At 39.1% G+C, this 13,663-nt stretch overlaps 2 protein-coding genes across 3 annotated transcripts; both read right to left on the bottom strand.

Moving 5' to 3' along the window:
- Positions 4,591-7,700, bottom strand: LOC107621335. The gene is made up of 2 exons (XM_016323366.1): positions 6,903-7,700; positions 4,591-5,076 (listed from the first exon to the last, which is right to left on the bottom strand). The coding sequence occupies exons 1-2, from the start codon at positions 7,698-7,700 to the stop codon at positions 4,591-4,593; spliced, it is 1,284 nt and encodes a 427-aa protein (XP_016178852.1).
- On the bottom strand, positions 8,314-12,139 carry LOC107624170. 2 transcript variants are annotated; one of them, XM_016326645.2, is made up of 5 exons: positions 11,526-12,135; positions 10,869-11,024; positions 10,100-10,759; positions 9,086-9,829; positions 8,460-9,034 (listed from the first exon to the last, which is right to left on the bottom strand). In XM_016326645.2, exons 1-5 carry the CDS (start codon positions 11,865-11,867, stop codon positions 8,645-8,647), a joined length of 2,292 nt encoding a protein of 763 aa, XP_016182131.1. In that variant the 5' UTR covers positions 11,868-12,135; the 3' UTR covers positions 8,460-8,644. The 2 variants fall into 2 exon arrangements, with proteins under 2 accessions (XP_016182130.1, XP_016182131.1); XM_016326644.2 differs by having other exon boundaries at positions 8,314-9,829; positions 11,526-12,139.

Here is a 13,663-nt window from a genome sequence, read left to right as displayed (position 1 = left end):
TTTTTTTTTTTTTTGGTAGATTGAGGGGCCAAAGGCCCACGACAAAGGAAAAACTAAACGGTTATATTACGAGGCATAGAAGCCCCAAAAACATCATCAAAAACTATGGAACTAAATAAGGGTGAAGGTGAATTCCAGTATCTAATCTCCAGGTTCTGTTCCAGGCTATGGGTAGCAAGCCAATCTGCACATCTGTTCGCTTCTCGTTAGACATGTGTGAATCTAATTTTTCAGTCTCCATCGATAAGGGTTCTTATTCTATGATATAGCGCTGAACCCGAACCCGTCTTCTCCTTGTGACTCAAAATGCTCTCCACCACCGCTTTTGAATCGCATTTCACCCACACTCTTGAAAAACCCAGCGTCCTTGCCGCCTCCAAACGAATACACACTCCCTAGAGCTCAGCTATGAAGGCTGTGCAAAAGTCAATATTTTTAGAAAATCCTATTATCCACTAGCCTTCACTATTTCTAATCACTCCACCACATCCTGCCTTGCCTGGGTTGTTTTTTACCGCTCCATCTGTATTCAATTTTACCCAACCATCAGGGGGTCTGTCCCACTTAATATTCATGAGAGTATATTGCTTAGGGTTGGATCCATTTCGCCTAAAATTTTTTTGAATTTTCAAAGCATCTTCTTGAATAATCAAGTGTGTCATTGGAGGTCTTCTATAATGATCCTGGAAGATTTCCATTTCCTCCAACTCCATAGTTTGAAACAAGCCACCATGAAAGTGTTAACCCACTCCACCTGAACTGAGCTACCCTAATCGAAGTTTAAACTCTGCTGAATCCATTCCTTCCCCTGGATATTGAAGAATAAAGGCAGGGCATCTGGTTTGACCAATCTCTTCCACACCTTCTTGGCTTCAATACAGTCTCTGAGAACATGAATTGTATCTTCGATCTGATTGTCGCAATTACAGCAATTAGGGGAATTTCCAAGCCACTTTTGCCTCCTTGAGTTCGTTGGTAGTTTCCCATGAGCAGCTATCCACATAAAATTTTTTATCCTCTGAGGTCCTTTCCAGTGCCAAATCTGATTCCACATACTGTTCTGACAAGTTGGTAGATTTGCCAGAGCTTTATAAGCCGACTTGACCGAAAATTTGCCATCCTCCGAATGTCTCCAAGCTATATTGTCATGAGGGTCAGTTTCCTTTGGAGCAGGGATCGCGTTGATTCGAAGGATGAACTCTTTGGGCAAGTACTTTCTGAGCTCCTCCATATTCCATTTGCCATCCTGAGTAACTAAATTTGAAACCCACGCTTCTTCTTCAAAATTTGGGCCATTTGTATTTGCATGCTCAATTAGACATCCATTCATGTTAAGCCAGTCCTCCTTCCAAAATCTGGTGTGTTTGCCATCTCCAACTCTGTGAACGGTACTTTCACCTATAAAGGGCCAAATCTATTGAAGAGCTTTCCATAGTCTCGAACAATTTGCTTTGGCATAAGGGTTGAGCGTTTGATCTCCTGAATTGTATTTATGCCATAACACTTTGGTCCATAATGAAGAGGATTCTGTTATCATTTCCCAACACAACTTTGCTAGGAAATCTGTATTCATAACATCTAATTTCCTTAAACCTAACCCACCAGCCTCCTTGGGAGAACACAAAGTATTCCAATTTATGAGGTGTGCCTTTCTCTTATTTTGATCGTCGCCCCAGATAAAGCGTCGCTGTTCTTTCTCCACCTGATTGCAGATAGACTTTGGGATCTTGCTATGTTGTATCGAAAAGAAGGCTATAGGTATGATGGCTGATTGCGCTAGAACCACTCTCCCTGCCATCGATAAGCTATCTCTTTTCCATCCCTGCAAACGACCCTTCACCTTATCAATAATATGATTGTAGCTTCATTTGGTGCCTCTTCCTTCCAAGATGTATGCCCCCAAATATCTACCGATTTCCCTCATCTCTTTGAAACCAGCAAGATCAACAATTTCCTGTTTCCTAGCTGGGTTAACCTTCTTGGAGAAGAAAACTTGCATTTTTTGGCCATTCACTATTTGTCCTGATGCTTCACAAAATTTATCCAAACAGGATTTAATAACCTCCATTTGGGTGCAAGAAGCTTCTCCAAAGAGCATCAGGTCATCTGCAAACATCAAATGTGAGATGGGCAGACCATGCTTACCAATCCTGAAAGGCCTCCATTCGCCCACGACAACCTTATCCTCAATCAAATGTGCTAATCTGTCCATGCAAATAACAAAAATATAGGGAGACAAAGGGTCCCCTTGCATAATACCACAGGATGGTGCAAACTTCTCTGAAGGCTCCCCATTCCATAAAACCTGGAAACTAGTTGTCCGAATACATTGCATAATAATGTGAATCATTTCTGGAGGCAGACTGAATTCCATAAGGCATTTTTCAACAAAATTCCAATTAAGATAGTCATAAGCCTTCTCTAGGTCTATCTTTATAGCCATGGACCCTTTTCTCGCATTGGATCTTCTCATACTGTGAATAATCTCTTGGGTAATTACTATATTATCTTGTATTCTTCTACCTGGAATAAAGCTCGATTGAGTGGGAGAAATTCTTTTATCAAGGACAGATTTTAGCCTATTAGAAATTACCTTAGTAATCGTTTTGTAAGTAACGTTGCATAAGGAAATAGGCTTGAATTGAGTAACGAATTCTGGTTGATCATTCTTGGGGATCAAAGCAAGGAAAGTGTTATTGGCCTGCTTAATATTACTAGGGTTGGACCAGCAATTCATGACGAAACTCTTCGAACTGCTACCTACCAGCTCCCAATTAGCTTTATAAAAACCCGCTGGTAATCCATCTTCACCAGGGGCCTTGAGAGACCCCATGGCAAATATGGCTTGTTCAATTTCATCTGCCTCTACAACTCTTTTCATTTTGAGCATGTCACCTGGTTCCATCTCCGGATAGGTAGTATGCGTATGAAGATTACAATCTCTGTTGGGATTGGTTTCCTGGAACAGATGCTTGAAATAGGCACAGACATGATCTTTGAGATTGTCCAGGTTATCTATCCAGCTACCACCAGAATCTCTTAGCTTGAAAATCTTATTTCTTATTCGGCGAATAATGGCTTTGGTGTGATAATATCTTGTATTACGATCTCCTTCAACCATCCAAGTCTCTCTGGATTTTTGTATCCAGAACATTTGTTCTCTATCCAAGATTACCTCCAGCTCTTTGTTAAGATCATCCTCCAGATTGTCCAAGAACTCGCTTCTCTCATATCTAGGGAAATTCTGAATCCCCTTCAACCTGCTAAGTAAAATCCTCTTCTGATTGAAGATATTTCCAAAAATGTTGTGGTTCCACTGCTTTACTTTCTCCACAAACACCTTTATAGATTCATCAAGGGCCAAATCTCTGTTCCAGTTATTCTTGAGAAAGGGTTGAAACTCTTTGTGCTGCATCCACATGTATTCGAACCGAAATGGCTTATTTTTCAGAACATGACTGTTACCTGTACACTTAATCAAAATGGGATGGTGATCGGATTTTATCCGCGGTAGAGTCTCTACACAAGCCTCATGAAAACAGATCCTCCAATCAGGATTGGATATGGCCCTATCCAAATGCTTGAAGACTCTTTCTCTGCCTTGCCAAATTGGACCTCTCCAGGTAAAGCGCGTACCTTGGAAACCCAAATCCATGAACCCGCACGAGTCCATCCAGTCCCTAAAACGCCTTATCTGAGCTAAGTTGGGAGGTGCTCCTCCTTTCTTTTCACTTATGTCACTGATATTGTTGAAGTCCCCGCAGAGCATCCAAGGGCAGTTCATTGTAGGGACCAGATTAGCAATATAATTTCTCAACTCCCTTTTCCTATCTTCATTTGGATTAGCATAGACGATAGTAAGGAACCATTTCTTTAGATTGTATGAAACTGAGATGTGCAAAGCTTATTCGTTTCTACTTATCTCTTGAATTGAAAGATTGGGATTATTCCACATGAGCCATATTCCTCCTGAAAACCCATGAGCATCAATCACCAAATTGAAGTTAAAACCTATTTTTTTAATAGCATTTTGTGCAACTATACCACTGCACCTCGTCTCCTGTATCGCAACTAAGTCCGGCTTGTATTGAGACATACTCTTTCAAAACTCTAGTGAAATTTGGGCTGGCAGCCCCTCTAGCATTCCACGAGAAAATAATCATCACTATAGCAAGAAAAGAAGGAAGCTTAAGGCTTCAGTGTTCAAAGGTGTACTCTGAGAACATATAGGCCCGTTTAGGCCAAGTTCATATCCTCCCCTACGGGAGCAGCATCTCTATTACCCCATTCCATCACAGCCAAAGTGCCTTCTGCCATAACCTCATCTAAGTCTGATCCAGAGAAGCACGGAACAGTTGGGTCCGGAGGTTTTGGGTTAAGGTTTGGGTCCATAGGGGTCTCCTCTATCACTGTTTCATTTGAGAGAGTGGGTTGAGATTGAAAAGGATTTGGTATGTTTGAGGAAGGCATGGGGGAAAAGTGGGCCAAGGTTTCTTTTGGTTGATTGGCCCAGGAGACTGGACCAGGCTCAGAGTTGCTACCCTCCTGATAGTTACTCGGTTTTCTCTTAGGTGTTTGGGTTGGATTACCTTAGGCCAAGGGAATTGGCTCCACAAATGTTCTTTCCGTGGACGCTTTAGTTTTCCTCATTTGACTCCCATTAAGAAACTCTTTTGGTGCGCCGTTTGGGATCACGTTGCATGAGGACACTTGCTGACGAGGACCTTTCTCATTGTCGCATCTGGCCTGCTCATAATCTGTGCCTTGTGCCAGAACCTCGTATCTTGTCGTATTCGCCATCTTTTCCATATTATTCTTCTCCCCACGATCCTTATGGCCACTATCTCCACTCTCCTTGGCAGCATATTTTCTTGTCCTTTTTTGCTTTTGTACTATCATCCATGCACCAAAATTAGGATTCTCATTAATGACATTTTTGCCCTTATCAACCTCCTTCCTCCCTGATTCCTCCTGTCCCGCCTGAGCTCCTACCTGTGCATTCTTCTTCTCCGTTTGGGCTGAAGTCGATGGCCCCGCTTGCATACAGCCTTCATTAACATGCCCAAATTTACCGCACTTGAAGCAAACCATATGTAAGCCCTCATATTCAATGAAATAGTTTTGGCCATTCACTGAATACTTGGCATCTAGAGGCTTGTTCAGATCAATCTCCACACACAGTTGATGAGCGGATAATTTATACGCTTTTTGGCATTATTTTTACATAGTTTTTAGTATGATTTAGTTAGTTTTTAGTATATTTTGATAAGTTTTTAAATAAAAATCACATTTCTGGACTTTACTATGAGTTTGTGTGTTTTTCTGTGATTTCAGGTATTTTCTGGCTGAAATTGAGGGACTTGAGCAAAAATCAGATTCAGAGGTTGAAGAAGGACTGCAGATGCTATTGGATTCTGACCTCCCTGCACATAAAGTGGATTTTATGGAGCTACAGAACTCCAAATGGCGCGCTCTTAATTGCGTTGGAAAGTAGACATCCAGGGCTTTCCAGCAATATATAATAGTTCATACTTTTCCCGAGTTTAGATGACGCAAACTGGCGTTCAACGCCAGCTTCCTGCCCTATTATGGAGTTAAACGCCAGAAACAGGTTGCAAAGTGGAGTTAAACGCCAGAAACAGATTACAAACTAGCGTTCAACTCCAAGAGAAGCCTCTACACATGTAAAGCTCAATGCTCAGCCCAAGCACACACCAAGTGGGCCCCGAAAGTGGATTTCTGCATCAATTACTCATTTCTGTAAACCCTAGTAACTAGTCTGATATAAATAGGACCTTTTACTATTGTATTAGACATCTTTGATCAGTTTTATGCTATCTTAGACCTTTATGGGGGCTGGCCATTCGGCCATCCCTGGACCATAATCACTTATGTATTTTCAACGGTAGAGTTTCTACACACCATAGATTAAGGTGTGTAGCTCTGCTGTTCCTCATGAATTAATGCAAAGTACTATTATTTTTATATTCAATTCAAGCTTATTCCTATTCTAAGATATTCATTCACACCCAAGAATATGATGAATGTGATGATTATGTGACGCTCATCACCATTCTCACCTATGAATGCGTGCCTGACAACCACTTCCGTTCTACATGAAGATGAGATAGAATGAGTATCTCTTAGGTATCTAATACAGGGGACCCAGTCCGAGATATTAAAATCTTCGTGGTATAAGTTAGAATCCATGGATGGCCATTCCTGAGATCCGAAAAGTCTAAACCTTGTCTGTGGTATTCCGAGTAGGATCTGGGAAGGGATGGCTGTGACGAGCTTCAAACTCGCGAGTGCTGGGCGTAGTGACAGACGCAAAAGGATCACTGAATCCTATTCTAGTATGATCGAGAACCGACAGATGATTAGCCATGCAGTGACAGCGCATTGGACCATTTTCACTGAGAGGACGGGATGTAGCTATTGACAACGGTGATGCCCAACATACAGCTTGTCATGGAAATGAGTATGAAGGATTGGATGAAGACAGCAGGAAAGTAGAGGTTCAGGAGGAACAAAAGCATCTCTATACGCTTATCTGAAATTCTCACTAATGAATTACATAAGTATCTCTATCTTTATTTTACGTTTTATTTATCTTTTAATTATCAAATCTCTAAAACCATTTGAATCCGCCTGACTGAGATTTACAAGGTGACCATAGCTTGCTTCAGGCCGACAATCTCCGTAGGATCGACTCTTACTCACGTAAGGTTTATTACTTGGACGACCCAGTGCACTTGCTGGTTAGTTGTGCGAAGTTGTGACAAAGTGTGATTCACGTTTGAGAGCACCAAGTCTTTGGCGCCATTGTTGATGATCACAATTTCGTGCACCAACAGTCTTGCGAATTTTCCTCGTGATTGATTGGTCGTGTTCATATCAACCTTGAGGGTTTTTCCTATCTGGTCTCCGACTGTCCCCAGAAATCTCTTATCATAGTACTCAATGGGCAAGTCAGGAAGACGGACCCATGCCGCTATCTTATTAATTGACACACCGAAGGGATTAAAGTCTGGCGTCCATCGGCGGATAGTAAGGTAATGATCAAAAAGCATCCATGGTCCTCCTTCCAGAACATACCAGTAGTCATCTTCATTGAACAGCCTGACCACAAAGAAATCGTTTCCTAGATCAATCAAGTCTAGCCCTCCAGATTTCGCCCATATTGTGTCGAGCCTTCTCTTAAGTACCCCGTAAGAAATACTCCTTCCCAGCAGCTTGATAATCAAGGTGTGTTTCCATGGCCTTTCTAGTCTTTTCTTCTCAGCTTTATTTACCTGGATGTTGAAAATGCCATTCTGTAAACGGTTCACAGTGATGGAAGGGATTGCTCTCTCCTCCTTACGTGCCTTCCTGTAAGCCTCTCTCTGTGCTTGGCTCCACTCCAACATTTCTTCCATCATCCCCGATTCCTCTTCCTCAGAAGACTCCCCTTCGTTGGTCATTTCCTCATCCAAGTCTTCAAAGTCCTCATTATTCTCTGTGCTGCCATGGATTACCAGGTCTGCATATGTTCTCCTTCTTCCATTGGCTCCCACAAAAGTGGTCTTATCATACATCCAGTCCTCTTCTCTGGGAATCCTGGAAGTCTCTCCGATATAAGTGCCTCCATCATTTCGAAGCTTTTTCTTACTCCTTTGTAGCTGGTCAGCCTCCTCCACAGTCGTTTCCGACGGGTTCATAAGGAAAATGGGTTGTCAATACCTTAACTAAGATTTTAAATTTACCATGGGTGAGTTTATTTTCCTCACATAACCAAGGATGAAAGTATGGGCATCCTTTGGTCTCTCGAAAGGTGGAGAAAAAAAAACTAAAATCCATCAAAGAGCACACTTAAGACCAAATCCACTACTTTTTTTTTTTTTTTGGTCATGAATCCACTACTTTATCATAGCATAGCCACATTCATCAACAATGGATCATACTTATATTCAAGGACTGCTCAATTATTTTTCGTAACTATTAACCAATATGGGCCTCATACTATCATAGAAACACATGCTGAATGAAACTTGACCAAAAAAAAAACTCTGAATGACACTAAGAAAATTGGCATGATATACCCTTACACACGCACACCCCTTCCCTTTCCCAATGGGTTTCATATATCAACTTCCTAGACATAGCTAGGATTTGAACCCACTGCACCTCCTAGTAAGGCAAACATAGTTGTCACTAAACCAAACCTTGCTGGATGTTGTTTAAGAACTCATAATATGTATCCATGTAGTGTGTGTGGGTGTGTAATACATGGATATAATGTCTAAAATTGAAAACTGTCCAATCCACTTAACCAAAAAAAAAAGATAACGAATCAATTATAAAAAGTTTTTGGTCAAGTAGAATCTTTTGAGAACTACATTTATCTATCAACTGCCAAAAGTTTGTGACCTCTTGAAAATGAAACTACACAGAATCATTTACAAAGATACCCTTCACAAGAAATAAAATTAGACTAAGACACAAACCTAGCACACCACATTCATTTTTATGTGGCATCAAGAGCCTTGAGTCAGTCATAATTTGTTAAACTAAAATTTAACTTCAAATCAGAAAAAACAAAAAAAAGTTAAAATTTAAAACTAGTGACACGAGTTAGAATCACTGCAGTTTCTCCAATTTACAGTTAAGATTGCATAGTAACATCTGTTACTGTAAGAGTAAGAGTCTCATATTCTTGGATTTCTGGAAGAGCAAAAGCCTCAGGTGTCTCGGTAACCACAAGAGCGAGGGTCTCAGTAGTAGCCGCCATGGATAATGTTTCAACTGATGAAGTTGTTTCAACTGCTGAAGTTGAAGTAAGGGTATCAGGAGTAGCCATGGATGATGTTTCGGTTGCAGCATGAGACTGTACCAGTTGAGTGTAGTTAAACTCAAGTTGCAGTCTATGATGAAGAGGTGTTGATGATAAGAGACCTTTCTTGAGATCAGCTTGCAGTTCTCTTATAGGGATTGCAGCCAGGAAGTTTTTTATGTACGCTTTGCATGCTTCCTTCCCTTTACACAAGAGTTCCTTTTCTGACTCACTCTTTGACTGATCATCCATCTCTTTACCATTAACTTGTACTGCTTCAACAATTTGCTGCTCACCTTTTGGTTTCTCAGCATCATGCATCTTGTATATTAGTGTATTACTGTCAAATTTTAAGATGTAAGCCTGATTACATCCTTCATAAAGCCTCTCTCCCAATGTGTCAATGATGTAATAAGCATCATCTTCAACTTTCAAGATGAAAAAATGGTCATTCCAGCTAACAATATAAACTTGGGGTTCCCCATTGCTTGGGCACTCCTCTCCAACTCGAGTGATCTCATCCCAAATGTTATCAAAAGACATAGCACCATGCAGGAAGTCAAATCTCTCCTCATCCATCCCTTCAGGATGGAAAAAACCGATAAAGGACTTCCCTGGAACCACAGAAAGGGGGCGTATCTTTGCTTGAATGACAGTTTCCAAATCAAAATGCTTGTCAGGGAACCGCTCCCTATAGGTTTCACTGTCACACAGTTTTCTCCATTCTGATGAGCCTTCTCGAATTAGACTGTCAAACTGTGACTTTATGGGCATAAGATCATGATTGTTCTGGAACCAATCAGCAATTACAGCAACAAGAGCTGTACATGCACTCTCACCAGCTGCACGTTCACTCCGTTGATCAATTGAAGCAAAGAAGACCTGTGTCTGAAGCTTCATGTGACCATCACGACTCAGTACTTCTTTCTGCTCCCAACTCCCTACAGCAAAGTTGTCATCACCAAACTCAGACACTGATGAGCAATTTGCACACGAGTCATCCTCAGTCTTGTACAACTGGAAAACAATGTGAAAACATTAGTGTTGAATATTAGTCAAAAAAAAAAAAGAATAAGTATAAAAAATCTTCCCAGGTTAATGCCACTAATTCTTTAGTGAACATATGGCTCATCGTAAAACATTTACATTCCCAAACAGGACAACAGGACTGAGCTAAAACTGTCAAAGAAGAAAACTACTGTAGAGACTAAAGAGTTGCAACTTGCAAGTAAAACATAGTGCACATGCTAGAGGTGCAAAAGGAAACAACTGTGAGATTATTCTTACCCGAAGTGAAAAGGATTCATCAGAGCTAAGTTGCCGACGATCAAAATCTATGTCATCACCACCTTCTTCTGCATAGGCCTTCTTTAATAATGGCTCTCCCTTGTGACCTTTGGGAGATCTGAAGCTCAACTTCCTCTTCCTCCACGGTAATATGCTTCGCTTTGACATTTGAGACAAATAAGGCTCAGATGAACACATAGTTGAATCCTCCATCTGTGAACACCCATCATCTGACTTCCTGTAGCTGTAGTAAATACAACTTTCATCTTCACAATTTACCCCAGCATTTGCGTATGCCAGACTTTCATAACTAAATGACTTCCTAAAGCTGGAAGCTTCCTTCCTCTCATCTGATTCTCCTTCTTCAAAATCATCCAGTGAATCAGAATCCATGGGGTAATCTTCACTCCTAGAACACCTACTTTCGCTTCCCTCTAGCTCATTACACGCTGTTTTTGCTATTTTTTCTTTCCTAGAGGATACATACTCTGTAAAAATCTTGACTTTCCTAAGGCCAGCCTTGATTGCAGATAGCTCATCCTTTTCTGTCAAGTTTGTCTCTCCAGACTGAGTAGAGGGAGATGAAAGGGGAACTACAGATCTCTGAACTACGTCAGCACTTTCCTGCGCCGATCTTAACTCCACTAAGCTAACCGATATCTGCATAAGGGCAAGAGGTACTACGATGAATTCAAAACAAGGATTGATAAGCTTTAATGTTAATAACTATGACTGCTAAAAAAGATAAAACAAAAGAGAGGGGACATACACAAAGTGAGGGAGAAGATTCGGTAGAAACCCCAGGAATGGTGAGAGGAATGCTTAAATCAAAATCCTTTTGATCAGCTAGAGATGCAAATTCAGCAATATTCAACAGAGCAGTCCCAAGAACAGGAACCTTACTCTTAGGCCCTTGATTCAGTCCCTGCAATCCAGAAGGAAAAGTGCTGTTTAGCCAAGTAACAATGATAGATACCCTTGTCAATTGACATATAAAAGTGCAGACAAAATATATTTCAATTTGGCTAAGTATTATTATTTTCTTCAAAAAGGAAAAAAAAAAGTCAACTAAAACATAAACATTCTGATAGGAAGGAAAGTTGCAAAATTTCGTCCATGAAGGTCACCGATCATCCATCGGAAAACAATAAGTCAGTAGAGATGTTAGCAACACAAAAAGTTAAAAACCAACGCAACGTATTCAACATCAGAGTTAAAATTAATGGACACGAACCACAAAACAAACAATGATCAGTGGCGGAATTCCCAAACAGAACATGTTCTCCAAGAATTAAAACAGAGTAAATGAAATAACTTGACCAATCAAATGGTAATTCACAGGCCCATGAGTAAACAAATTTCAAATAACAGGATACATTCTCTAAACAAATCCCACAAAGGCACAAGTAAAAGGGAGTAGACTGACATTAAAAAGAGTGAGAGCGATCTCCCACGGATGGAAGGCATTGTCCTTGTTGACATTGAACGTGCAAACAGTGTGAAACTCCTCGTCCCATTGAGCCAAGGTTCTTGCAGTGTCAAGGATATCCGCTTCTCTAGTGAAGTTTCTGGAGAGTGGAGTCCTCCGTAGAGAGCCGAGAGTGAGTTTTGGACCCTTCCACCTAATCTCCACCGTCAATCTAGGAGACTCTTGGGAGTCAAACTGCAGCAGATCGCAGCCCTCTAACTTCCTAACCACCAACCGAACCTCATACTTCCTCGCAACAAGAGGCGGCCAAGGCCGCCACCTCATCATCTTCACCACCATTCCCTTTCTCCACCCTTGTTCCTTTATATTCCAACCAAGAAACAGTAGAAAAGAGAAAGAGTGAGGACAGTGTTTAAGGTTAGCTGTTTATTTATTTAAGGATAAGGGGTAGGTCACCGGATTCTCAGAGAATGGAGAAGGAGGGAGAGAATGCAGTTGAATTGGACAATTGGAATTGAGAAATACAGAAAATATGCCGTTATTTGGGTGGTTCCGTTGGAATGAAAGAGGAGAAAAACTGAAAAAAGGGAGATATGTGTCTTTTCCCAACTTAGCTAATAATAATTTTTTTTTTTTTTACCAAAGATAGAAGACTCGAACCCGCAACCTCTTAATTGAGTACGGGGAGACTATGTCATTTGAGCTATAATTCATTGACTTTTACCAAAGACAAGAGACTCGAACCCGCAACCTCTTAAATGAGTATGGAGAGACTATGTCATTTGAGTTATAATTTATTGGCCAATAATAATAAATTTAATTTACTAGAAAAGAAGCTTAAATTTTGTATAATTTTTTTCTAAAACACAAAAAAATATTTTTATATATAAATAATGTATAAAATAATTTTTAAAAATTAATTTTTTTTTATATAATGTATCATAAACAGATAAAAGAGTTAAATTAGGGTTAAAATACTGCACTGCTTGGTTGGTTTCTTAATTTAGTTAGTTAGGTGGATATTTGGATAGGATTGGATCAGATGAATAAATTTAGGATTGAGTTTTTTATTTGTTGTTTCTTTATTTTCTTTAGCAATATCCGCATGTATTGACTTTTTAATTTTTACTGTTTCACACCATATTTTTTGGATTTATTTTCTCTTTTTATGGTCTTCCTTCATTTTCTAACAAACATGTACATAGTCAGAAATTAATCCTTTTATGATGTCCATATTACTCGCATTGTTTTTATCCACATCTTCACATGGATTTATGGGTGGATAACTTCAAATATTTTCTCATTTTTATTGAATAAATTTATGAAACAATCAAAGTTTTTATCAATAACAATGAGTTGAAATCTATTTTACCCTTAAATTTTTGACCGACCTCAATTTTGATCCTTAAATTTATAGTTATCCAATTAACCCCTCTAAATATTAGATTGTGTCCACGCTTGTCCACGTAGCTATCTCCGTTAACAAAGATCTGATGTGGCACGTTAAGTTAATAGAGTGTATATGGTACCCAACTTGTTAGAATGGATGCGTGATGAATGAATAATATGGCAAAAATTAAATGAACTTAATTTGCAACTCTCTTTTTTCAATATGTTCGAGATTTTGCTAGAGAAATTGAGTTCATTCAATTTTTGCCACGTCATTCATTCATCACACATCCATTCTGACAAGTTAGGTGACACGTAGATACACATTTTATTAAACAATTAATGAGATAACAAAAATATTATTTATATATTAAAATTAATTATTATATATTTTTATATAAATATATGTATATTTTAATTTATTTTTAATAATTAATTTTACTTATAACATCATTACTATTTTATCTAATCCTAAAATTGTTATTCTTATTCATATTTATAAAAAAAAAGTTGAAGTAATAAGTATATTAGTGCATATTAACACACTAATAATATATAAAGCGTAATGTAATGTACAAGATCATTCTTATTATTGTTTTTGTACTTTTATTTTTAGCATTAAAAATAGTTGATAAAGAGTGAAAAAAATAAAAATTAATTTTTATATCATAAAAATATAAAAAAAATACAAATATTGTTTCTCATGAATAAAATGCAGTAATATTTTAATTTTGTCTTGTTGGAGT

Source organism: Arachis ipaensis, chromosome B10 (genome assembly GCF_000816755.2).
Source record: "Arachis ipaensis cultivar K30076 chromosome B10, Araip1.1, whole genome shotgun sequence".
Taxonomy (NCBI): Eukaryota; Viridiplantae; Streptophyta; class Magnoliopsida; order Fabales; family Fabaceae; genus Arachis; species Arachis ipaensis.
Note: the sequence above shows the minus strand (reverse complement) of the source record. Positions and strands in the feature narration are given on the sequence as shown.

What these genes read in the sequence shown, in the direction of transcription:
- LOC107621335 (XM_016323366.1), bottom strand. Translation starts at nt 7,700, where the DNA reads ATGAACCCGTCGGAAACGACTGTGGAGGAGGCTGACCAGCTACAAAGG. An exon ending in AGATAGGAAAAACCCTCAAG is followed by an intron (nt 5,077 to 6,902) that starts GTTGATATGAAC and finishes GTTTGCTTCAAG; the next exon opens with TGCGGTAAATTTGGGCATGT.
- LOC107624170 (XM_016326644.2), bottom strand. Translation starts at nt 11,867, where the DNA reads ATGGTGGTGAAGATGATGAGGTGGCGGCCTTGGCCGCCTCTTGTTGCG. An exon ending in TCGCTCTCACTCTTTTTAAT is followed by an intron (nt 11,025 to 11,525) that starts GTCAGTCTACTC and finishes TCTGGATTGCAG; the next exon opens with GGACTGAATCAAGGGCCTAA. An exon ending in ATGAATCCTTTTCACTTCGG is followed by an intron (nt 9,830 to 10,099) that starts GTAAGAATAATC and finishes ATTGTTTTCCAG; the next exon opens with TTGTACAAGACTGAGGATGA.